Source organism: Marmota marmota, unplaced genomic scaffold (assembly GCF_001458135.2).
Source record: "Marmota marmota marmota unplaced genomic scaffold, marMar, whole genome shotgun sequence".
Taxonomy (NCBI): domain Eukaryota; kingdom Metazoa; phylum Chordata; class Mammalia; order Rodentia; family Sciuridae; genus Marmota; species Marmota marmota.
Genome location: NW_025999932.1, coordinates 711561 through 722550, shown reverse-complemented (window position 1 = coordinate 722550; position 10990 = coordinate 711561). Strand labels below are relative to the sequence as shown.

The 10990-nt window shown below is 60.1% G+C and overlaps 2 protein-coding genes across 2 annotated transcripts in view; both read left to right on the top strand.

Moving 5' to 3' along the window:
• Positions 1-3891, top strand: part of F7 (coagulation factor VII) — an 8071-nt gene extending 4180 nt beyond the window's left edge. The window contains exons 4-7 of the mRNA XM_048800995.1: positions 753-923; positions 1729-1838; positions 2263-2386; positions 2888-3891. Coding sequence (XP_048656952.1) covers positions 753-923; positions 1729-1838; positions 2263-2386; positions 2888-3483 — 1001 coding nt within the window. The 3' untranslated portion in view covers positions 3484-3891. The remainder of the gene's footprint in view (positions 1-752; positions 924-1728; positions 1839-2262; positions 2387-2887) is intronic.
• A 2760-nt stretch (positions 3892-6651) lies between these two features.
• Positions 6652-10990, top strand: part of F10 (coagulation factor X) — a 24673-nt gene continuing 20334 nt past the window's right edge. Inside the window, exons 1-2 of the mRNA XM_015484059.2 lie at positions 6652-6903; positions 10565-10725. Coding sequence (XP_015339545.1) covers positions 6834-6903; positions 10565-10725 — 231 coding nt within the window. The 5' untranslated portion in view covers positions 6652-6833. The remainder of the gene's footprint in view (positions 6904-10564; positions 10726-10990) is intronic.

The following is a 10990-nucleotide window of genomic DNA, read 5'->3' as shown; positions in this document are numbered from 1 at the left end:
GAACTCAGCCCCCCCCCAGGTCACAGTGAACTCAGCAGCCCCCCAGGTCACACTGAGCTCAGCACCCCCCAGGTCACACAGGGCTCTGCCATCCTCCAGCACTGGGTTTGTTATCACGGTGCAGGACACAGAGTCAGACCGCTGCTGGGTGCCGGCTTCCAGTCACCCTGTCTAGTGGTGTCACCAACCAGGGAAGCACCCCTGAGCTGGCATCCAGGAAGCGCCCTGGGGCTCCGTCACATGGGTGTGGCTGATCCCTCCGGAGCCCCTGGAGGCCCAAGGCCTCCACCTATCCTTCACATTGTCATGGGACCTCCACCTCCCGGTGAGCCCTTGCTGAGTCTCCGGAGCCTGGGCACACACATGGAAAATGCCCACAGCAAGGAAAACTGAGGGACGGTCCCCTCCTCTGTTGGGACCAAGGGTCCAGCTGGCTCGCCCGGGCTCAAGGGCCGCTCTGACCCTCTCACTGGGAAGGTCTCCATTCTGTGGACACTCTCACTGTCCCCAGAAAAGGTCCAGCTCTCCCCAGGCCCTCCTTAGCCTCCCACCAGCTGCCTGCAGAGCTGATGGTCCTGGAGCCACCCACACCCCCTGGCACCCCCTGAAGCCATCTGCTTCTCCTTGGGCAAGGCTGCTCCAGGTCTTGTCCTTCCTGACCGCCCACAGGCTCTGTGCCCACACTGCACACCACCCTCCACGCAGCACGAGAACAGCGGCCACTGGAGCTGTCTCTCGCTGACCTTGCTAAGGCCCCTCTCAGGTTGTCCCCTCTGTCCCAGACAAGAACGCCCAACTCATCTGTGTGAACGAGAACGGCGGCTGTGAGCAATACTGCAGCGACCGCGAGGGGGACAAGCGCTCGTGCCGGTGCCACGAGGGGTACACTCTGCAACCGGACGGAGTGTCCTGCATGCCCACAGGTACCAGGCCAGGGGCTGTGGCTGCCCATGCCAGGGAGCCAGGCACCAACCCTGGCCTACCAAGAGGTGACATGGCCTGATGTACACTGGGCTCCCACTAGGTGCCAACCACCTCTAAGGGCCCAGGCCAGAGAGGCTGCCCCACCCGAGGGCAGGCCAGTGCCATGGAGCCCAGCACAGGACCCGGGCAGCTCACCACATGGTCCTGGGCCCCTGACCGTGGCAGACGGGCCAGGGAGCCTAACAAAGCCTTGTCCCACCTGTAACACCCCCTTGTGGGGCCTCCACGGGGTTCCTGGACGCGAGTGACAGTGTCTGTACCCACTGCTGCACAATTCTGGACAACGAAACTTCCCAAAGGCATGTGCTTGTAGGAAAACGGGAATTTCCTCCAAATGAAGCTCAGGCTGATGGCCTGCCATGCTCAAGTGGGGGCACCCAAACCCCGAGGCTGGCAGGCCTGGACGGGGCAGGACCTTCTCATACAGGCAGAGACAGACAAGCGGGGTCCCAGGACACGCTTGCGCTGTGGTTCATCTCCAGACAGAACCCCTTCACCTGGGTGAAGCTCTCCCCCTGCGAAAGGCAGACTGGACCCAGTTCCAGGAAGCAGGGCCTCTGCCCTGCCCATCTCCACGGCAGGCCGCTTCCACAGTCCTGCAGCAGCCCCTGAGCCTGAAGAGAGGCCCCAGCAGGAGCCTCGGTGGAGTGGCTTCACGACCCCGGGGTTCAAGTGCTCTCAGCCCCTACTCGAGCACCTCCATGCCTCCTAAACGGCCACCTCTCCGGCTTTTGTTTTATGTAGTTGAATACCCATGTGGGAAAATACCTATTTTGGAAAAAAAGAATGCCAGCAACCCCCAAGGCCGAATTGTGGGGGGCAGGGTGTGCCCCAAAGGGGAGTGTCCATGGCAGGTAAGACATCCTAGGCCCACACAGACCTGGTCTCCAGCCCCGCTTCCCCACCCCAGGGCACACGGGCTCTTGGTGGGAGCTCACTGGCCCCACGACTGAAGGGGCCCAGCCTGCCCAGCCAGCCGAGCAGGGCGGGAAGGGGAGCGAGGCAGCCCTGAGGCTACTGCAGAGGACTGTGCAAGGTGCTCCCCAGCTCGGGTCACCTGTCACCTGAGGTCTGCAGGTGCACAGCAGAAGCCCACCCTGATGTCCTCGGCCAGTACCTGGGGGACTCTGTCAGAGTCAGGCCCACACCATTTTGCTGGGGAGGGATGGTGGCGGCCCCAGGTTTCAGGTGGGGGTCCACTCAGTCCAGTGCACCCTCTGGGCTCGGGGAAAGCCAGTGGACAGGGAGGCCATGGCAACCCTGTGACCTCCTGCCCAGGCCGTGCTGTTGCTGAACAGGGCGCTGCTCTGTGGGGGCACCCTGCTGGACCCTAGCTGGGTGGTGTCCGCAGCCCACTGCTTTGACAAGATCCGGAGCTGGAGGAACCTGTCCGTGGTGCTGGGTGGGTACTGCCCCGCTGCGGTCCTGAGGGAACTTCTCTAATGAGCCCAGCTCAGCTGTTGAGGCTGCTAGCTCCCCACTCCCCCAACCCCCTGATCAGACGCCTGTGCGAAGGGCAGCCCTGGCGGGACCACTTGGCCACCATCCTGGTGAGCATAGGCCAGGCAGGCGCAGGAGGCACTGAGGACGGAGACCTCGGCTCGGAGGCTCTCTGGGAAAGTGGGACCTTCTCATCCGCCCAGTTGTGGGGGGGTCCCCCACTTCCTCCTTAGGTGCCCTTGACCCTAGGTTCCAGATTCACCTGTCCACACCTTTCCACACGCCGTCTCTGGGGAGGCTCTGTGGATGACCCTGAATGCAAAGCCCCCAGGCCCAGAGGAGGCTCAGGTGCCCGGGTGCAGAATGGCCACACCCCCACCCACGGGCTCCTGACCAGAGGGTGAGGTGAGCGAGAGCTCGGGGTGTCCAGGCCTGCTGTGGGAAAGCTGTGGCTTCCCCACAGGCGAGCATGACCTCAGTGAGGACGACGGGGACGAGCAGGCCCGGTGGGTGGTGCAGGTCATCATTCCCGACAAGTACATCCTGGGCAAAACTGACCATGACATCGCACTGCTCCGCCTGCACCAGCCCGTGACCCTCACTGACCACGTGGTGCCCCTCTGTCTGCCGGAGAGGGCCTTCTCCGAGAACACGCTGGCCAGCATCCGCTTCTCGTGGGTCAGCGGCTGGGGCCAGCTGCTGGACCGTGGTGCCACGGCCCTGGAGCTCATGGCCATCGAGGTGCCCAGGCTGATGACCCAGGACTGCCTGGAGCAATCCAAGCAGAGGCCGGACTCCCCAGTGGTCACAGAGAACATGTTCTGTGCCGGCTACCTGGACGGCAGCAAGGACGCCTGCAAGGGGGACAGCGGGGGCCCCCACGCCACACGCTACAGAGGCACGTGGTACCTGACGGGTGTGGTCAGCTGGGGAGAGGGCTGCGCTGCCGCCGGCCATGTCGGGGTGTACACCCGGGTCTCCCAATACACGGAGTGGCTCCACAGGCTCATGGACTCCAAGCCCCAGCTGGGCATCCTGCGGCGAGCCCCATTCCCCTAGCTCCTGGGGAAGCCCAGCCCTGCCCTGGGGACGCTGCTGCCACTGGCACTGTGTGGAGCTGCCCTGCATCAAGTCCCACCCTCCCCACGCTCTTGGTGCCAGGGAGAGAAAGGCAGAGGCCCAGAGAGCGAGGGACAGTCAGGAGAGGCAGGTGGCCAGCCCAGGGTGCCGGGCAGTCCTGAAGGAGGGCTGCAGAAGACCTGGCCGCCCCGCCTGGCCCCCCCAGCACCCTGTCTGTGCGTGCCCTGCCTCTGAGACTGCACGGCTGTGTACACATGTGTACACACGGCGGGGGCCGCTCTGAGGGCTGTGGCTCACTTCTGCCTTTCTGTGTCGGTGTCTCACCCTCTTTCCATTAAACGCGAAGCACCTCGGGCTGGCAGAGCTTCCCTGGGCGTGTTCTAGCATCAAGTGCGTGTGTGTGCGGCACAGGTGCGCCTGCTTCCTGCCCAGGGGCACACTGGCTCCACTCCTGCATCCCGGGGCTGTCTGGGCAGGTCGCAGAGACCCTTGGTGTCCGGTGGCCTCTTCTTCCACGTTTCAGCGTCACAGAGAGGAGCGCTCCCCATGGAGGTGGTCGAGAAGAACGAGCGCTCTGATGTGAGGCTGCCGCCCCGCACACAGGTGCCCGGCCCTGCCAGCCTGTGTTCTCAGAGGCCAGGGAGCGCCGGCCCACAAAGCACCAGAGAGTTGACAGATGCAGGTTCTCAGGTCCTGCCCTGACCACCTGGCTCAGGGGGATGGAGCCAGCAAGTTCCACTCCTGCTACCCCAGGGCCAGTGAGCCTCAGGCCACGGGTGGCCTTGACGGGGAGAATAGGAACCAACCAACAGGGAGACAGGGGGCTGGCCAGCTGGCCCCCTTGAGCCCAGGTGAGGGTGGCTGACCCCAGACATGACCGGCACCCACCTGCGTGGGGCTACCTCTCCGCCTCCCGTAGAGCACAGCGCCAGTAATGGTAGTGTTTTGCGGCATTGGTTCAGAGTGGGCCAGGGGTGCCCAGTCCGCCATGGCCTGGGCTACGCCTGCCAGCTGTGTTTCTGAACAGCTGTATTCAGATGCACATCATTGATGGTCCATGGAGAGGCTAGGACAAAGGCCATCGAGCCAAAGGGGACCTGACCCACAAAGCCAGATGTATTTGGTGTCAGGACCTCTGCAGGAAAGATCTGCTGGCCCAGGCCAGGCTAACTCCTGACAATCCCCCAAGCCATGAGCCGACCTTGGGAGCAGCATCCGGCCAGAGCTCCTGGATCTGAGGTCCACTGAGCCTCTGCTCTCGGCATGGTCACTGTCTTCTGTGAACCAGGAGCCCACCTGCATGCCTGTCCCGAGGACAGGATCAGTCCAGGAAGAACAGGCACTGAAGGCACACTGCCGGACGTCTCCTGTGTCTTCCAGGCTCAGCCGTTCTGCAACCAAATGGTCAGGGTCTCAGCCTGGTGCGGCCGCAGAAACTGCTGAGGCCCCTCGAAAGTGAACACTGGCAGGACCCCTCCTCCTAGGAAGAAGGGGACCATAGGCCAGGACCCTGGCCAGGAGCCCACCCAAACCTGTGCAAGGGAGAGACAGGGAGGTCACTGGATGCTGAGTGGAGCCCTGGCCCAGCCTCAGTTTCCCAAACCAGGCCCCACGTCATAGGCTGCCATGCACGGGCACTGCTGAGCCCGAAGACCAGACGCTCAGTGGGCCCTGCTCGCTTGTACCCTGGTTTCTGAGGGTGGGCCTGGGAGAGGGGGGACAGAGGAGGAGCTCCCAGAGCCAGTGTCACTGCTCGGTCCCACTCCCAGAGTACGGGTCAGCCCCGAGCGTCCCACCGCCCGTTCGCAGAACCGGGTCTCCACACTCTTGCGAAGCCGAGGCAGCACCCAGCGGGGCAGCAGCCAGGCACTGCTGCTGCCAGCTCCACTGTCCTTCCCAGGGCCAGCTGCTGGTGCAGCCCAGTGTGTGGCAGTGACCACTCAGCCAGAGTCCGGCTCCCAGCCTCGGCACCAGCATTGTCTGTGCATCCCACGAGGTGGTGTTCACAGGACTTGGAGGCAGAGTGAGGAGCCAGACAGAACCCCCTTGCCTGCAAGGCTACGTGCCAACGGCCCCGCACAGGAGTGACCGCTGACCAGGCACGAGTGCTGCAGCAGTTAGGAGCCTCACTCCTGCCCATCCTCTGCGATCACAGAGCACCCGCGGGGCACAGACTCTGATGAGGATGAGGTCATCTCTGGCCTCCCCAGCAGCTTGCTCTTCCTCTGGCAGGTGGGGACTGGGTGACCATGGTCCCCACAAGCCCAGCGTTGCTCTTTCTTCCAGGAGGCTGGAGAGCAGAATCTCAGCTGTGCCTCTGGCTGCTCATCTGGCCATTGAGTACAGAAACACCTGGGCCTGAGGCTATGAGGAGGTTTCTGGGATCAGGAGCAGCCCTGCCCTGGCCTGCGCCCCATTCCACGCACACACTGCCAGCAGCTCCCAGGGACCGGCCAGGGAGCTGAGCTGCTTCCTCTGTCACAGACCTGAACACCCTTGCCTTCCCCACCCCAATCCCAGGGTCACTCTGTGCAGAAGCTACTTCTAGGACCTAAATGGATACGAATGAAACCAAGATGAGGTCATAATTATTCTCCAGAGGTGACCAGTACCAAACAAGTGTGCAGGGCCCTCGACCTCCACCCTGGACCTGCTGTGAAGTCAGCAAGGCCCAACAGGGCAGGCCAGCTTCTCTTCCCGTTGGCCCTCTTGGACACCATGTGAGTGAGGAACAAACTGTGTCAACCCAATGCCATTTCAGGGTCACTTGTCCTCTGATAGCCACATGGTGACAACGTGCAGTCTTGTCCAGGGAACACTGGTCCCCCAAACCTGACCCACACCTGGGGGCCTGCCTGAGCCAGCCAGGGGCCCCTAGAGCCTGGGGGAAAATCCCACTCCACCCGAGGGCCATGACAGGCCTCTCCTCTATCTCCAACTGGGTTTCTGTTCTGGAAAATGATCAGAAAACTATCCTGTTGCCAAGGGGGTGAAGAGTAAGTAAGAGACATGCGCATCGGAATCCACAAAAGGGACACAAACGAGGTCCTCTCCTCTCCTGAAACCAGGAATGGATGCAGCCAGCCCTGCTGGGCCCTGTTTCCAATGATGACAAGGTTGGCCGTGGCCTCTGCAGCCACCCACTTGCCTGGGGAAGGCAGGGGCCAGTGACCACAGGCCCAGTCTCCTGCCCTGCCCTCTCCACAGCCCGAGCTCCAATCAGGAGGCCAAGATAAGCAGAAGGACAATAGCCACCCGGGGCCAGGCTGAATGAACCTTGACCCGGCACCCATCACAGCAGGGACGAAGCCACTGTCTTTGGCCACACCATGGGGAGCCTGCTGCACCTCGGCCTGCTCAGCGCCATCCTGGCCAGCCTCCTGGTGCCTGGGAGAAGCGGTGAGTGCCCTGCCCTTTGCGCTGCAGGATGGCCCCTGGAGGAGGGGAGGGCCGAGGGTAGGCAGTGGGGGAATGTGCACAGGGTGCTCTAGCCCGGCGCAGGCTGGCTGACCTTCCCAGCCAAGGGTACAGTTGGGGCCACTGCGGCTCCTGCCGGAGAGTCAGATGGGCAGATGGGGGGTCACGGGATAAAAACACAAGAGGAGACAGAGAGAGAGGGAGGGAGTGGAACATCAGGACAAAGCAGAGGTGAGCAGAGACGGGCAGAGGTGAGGACACGCAGGGCAGAGGTGCTGTGGGGAGGCAGGCAAAGACAGTCCAGCCGCCACTCATGACTCCCACTGGGAGGGGGCGCCCAGGCCCCAGGCCCCAGAGGAGGCCTGAATTTAAAATGGAACAGGTCCAGCTCACAGGGTGCCAGCTGCGTCCAGCACAGCCACTAGGCTGAGCCACCTGCGTTTCCATGTCCACACTCACAACAGTGGTCTGGTCCAGCTTTGGCCTGACTCAGAATGTGGCAGTAAGCCCTCCTAGGTACACCAACACCAGGAGACAGGCCTGTCCCAGGACTGCGGTGCCAGGCAGCTGGGAAAGCAAACCGCACAGTGGACCAGGCCGAGAAGCGGCCCCGTCTGGGCCTGGTGTGGACCCTCTAGTGACTCCTTTCAAACCACCAGCCTAGTTTCCCTCAATTCAGAAAGCGAGACCACTGGCCGGCACCGGGTCTGACCAAGAAAGAGTCAGAGTCCTCAGAGGGCCTAACTGCGTCCAGAGGGCTGGGCCAGAGGCTGGCCGTGCACTCCCGTACTCCCCACGCATCACCTCAGGCCGGGTGGTGGAGACTCAGCTACAACAAGGAAGACTGTCTTTTTGCACAAGGATGCATTCCAGTTGAGAGGGCAACAAACCTGCAGGCGTGTAGAATCAGACAGTGGTGCTGTTCAAAAAACAGCAGGGAAAGGGGTCGAAAGATGTGGATGGGGATAACTTTAGAGCCAGTGGTGAGGGATGGAGTGAGCCACATGGTATTCAGGGAAAGAATGCTCTACAGGGAAGGTGGCCAGTGCAAAGGCCCTGGGGCATGAGAGTGGTGGGCACAGTCTAAACAGGAAATGGGCCAGCATGGTGGGAGAGACGGGTGCAAAGGAGCCTTGAAGGGAGGAAATCCAAGAGGCCCAGCCGTGGGATCAAAGACCTCTGGTTCTAGCTCGAGGCCAGCAGGCAGCTTTGGCTCCTTCTTGGCTTCCTCAGGCATCATGCCCTCGCCCTGTGCCTTGCACTTCCTCCTCCCAGTTCAAGCTCCCAGGTACTACTGTACCTTCACCAAAAGGGAAGAGGCAGGAAGAGGTGTGGATCAGGTGGGGCCTGGTGGAACAGCCTGGGAAACTCAGGGAGGGGTCCAAGAAGGGCGTGGCTCCTGCAGGCTGGTGAGCTGCTCCAAGGACCACAGGGACTGTTTCTTGAGCAGGCCTGTGAGCTATCGCTACAGCTCTGGCAATGCAGAGGGAAAACCAGCATATGTCCATTTGGCTTCAAGGAAGCAGGCTGCACAGAAAGGAGGAGGGACCCCAGATCAGTGTGCCAATGTGTGTGCATTAGAAGGTCAGGGCACGGGTTAGGACGTGGGTCTTCTGCCCACAGCAGGTCCACAGGTTGCAGTTTGGGGAATGCTGGTCGGGGCTTGGATATTCCTGGTGCCTCAAGGAACCAGGAAGAGGCTAAGGGGACAGGCACTCCACTCTCACACCTCCCTCAGTGGCTAAGGATAGCACTGAGCCCTGTGTGGTGTGCAGGTGGCAGGATACTGCCTCCTGGAGACAGCAGTGTGTACAGATTGGAGGACCCACATTTGGGCTCTGCTTCAAAGCAAGCACTTGATGGTGGGAGAAACAAGTCTGAACCTGGCTTTATTGGGATAACATAGGTGTCCTTAAAAGGGGGGGATTTAGGAAAAAAGTGATCTGAGGTAAGAACAAGGCTGACGTTTACAGAGCACCTGCTGTGTACCAGACCCGGCACAGGAGGTTTCACACCCTCTATGGAACTCAGAAGTAGGTCAATAAATGCAGTACATGGCAGAGGTGTATCTGAAACTCTGCTTGATCTGTTTTGTACATTCTGGACATAAGGAGCTTGGTGTTCTGAGACAAGGGGGTGACAGGGGCCACAGTGAGACATGAAAACGTGGAGCTCAGAACAAGTCATTACTACAAGTAGCACCTGGAGAGTTGTCCTTTTTGTGGTGAGACCCTGAACTCTTCAGTGGGAGGAAGTTTAAGAAACAGGACAGAGGGTCAAGAAAAGAATCTGAGGTCCTCCTGGTCCATCTAGTAGTCTTGGGTTTGTTGTCTCTGCTCAGCAAAGAATTGAAGAACAGGACACAGATAGCAAGCAAGCACCAGGTTCATTGCAAAAGTGACAGAGACAGACCTCTCTGAAGGGGCCCTGGAGCGAGAAGTCCTATGGGGAGTGTTGGCCTGTTCTTTTTATGGTCCCTGCAATTTCCTCCTTTCCTTATCTCCTCCCTGTGCACACCCCCCTCACTATTGTTCATGAGTGCCCTCTACCCTGTCCACACATCTATTTTAGTTTTTCTATTGGATCCCCTGCTTGGGGCACAAATACAGAAGTGTCTGTCTGATTGGGTCCCTGCTGTGTCCACAAGCACTTTCATCAAGCAGGAAGTTGAACTCATCAGAAGACCCTCTCCATGCTCCCTTGGTCTGGCCCTACCTTGACCTCCTCACTCACCATCTTGCCCTGCCTACTGACACCCTCTACATCCCCCTCACTCCCATGTCAAAGAAAAGAGCAGGAGCGGGAGACAGAGAGGCAAAAGCAGATGGGAACTAGGCGCACCTCTGTAATCCTAGTGACTTGGGAGGCTGAGGAGGGGATCACGAGTTCAAAGCCAGCCTCAGCAATGGCAAGGTGCTAAGCAACTCAGCGAGACCCTGTCTCTAAATAAAATACAAAAAAAAAAAAAAAATAGGGCTGGGATGTGGCTCAGTGGTTGAGTGCCCCTGAGTTCAATCCCTGGTACCCCACCCAAAAAAGGCAGGTGGGAACCCAGGGTCCCCCACACAACATGGGAGGGACAAAGATGAACTGACCCAGGGCACTGAAGTTAGCTGATCACGGTTCATGTCTTTGTCATGGAATCAATTTAGTGGGTATTTTAAAAATGAAATAAAATAGAATCAAATAGAAAAAAAACTGTAGCAAGTACTATTTCGTAGAAAATAGAGAAGTACCACTTCTTAAAGCCTGTTTTAATTCTGTGTCCTGACTTTATATACATTATAGGTCAAGATCAAACCCGCTCATAACTCCCCACTCAACCAAAAGAGGCCCTGAAGGGTGATGGGCCTGGGTGGGGCAGAGGTAGCACTAGGAAGTGGCCTAAGGGTACACCTGATGGAAGCCCTCTGAGCCAGGAGCTTGCCAAGGAGAGCTTGGGTGGCTCTGCAGAGAGGGCCATGCAGGTGAGCTCCGTGCTGTCCCCTGGATGGGGGCTTCCCCCAGGGCCTGTTAGGAGCGGAGAGGGAGACGGGCGAGGAAGGAGTGCTCAGCCTCTGGAGGTGCGGAGGTGGTGGTACCGCAGGATGGGGGCACCAGGTAAATGGAGAGACACTGATTTGTGCCCTTCCTTGTCCTCTAGTGTTCATTAACCGGGAACAAGCCAACAACGTCCTGGTGAGGACCCGGAGAGCAAATTCACTTTTTGAAGAGATGAAGAAAGGAAACCTCGAAAGAGAGTGTTTGGAAGAGACTTGCTCTTATGAAGAAGCTCGCGAAGTCTTCGAGGACTACGACCTGACGGTGAGGCGCCCCGCACCGGAGGACACTGGGGCGGCGGGCGGGGGGCCCTGGGCTGAGCTATCAGGCTCCGTGCTGCCCCTCAGCGGGCTATCCGGGCTCCGTGCTGTCCCCTGGGCGGGGCTATCCGGGCTCCGTGCTGTCCCCTGAGTGGGGCTATCGGGGCTCCGTGCTGCCCCTCAGCGGGCTATCCGGGCTCCGTGCTGCCCCTCAGCGGGCTATCCGGGCTCCGTGCTGCCCCTCAGCGGGCTATCCGGGCTCCGTGCTG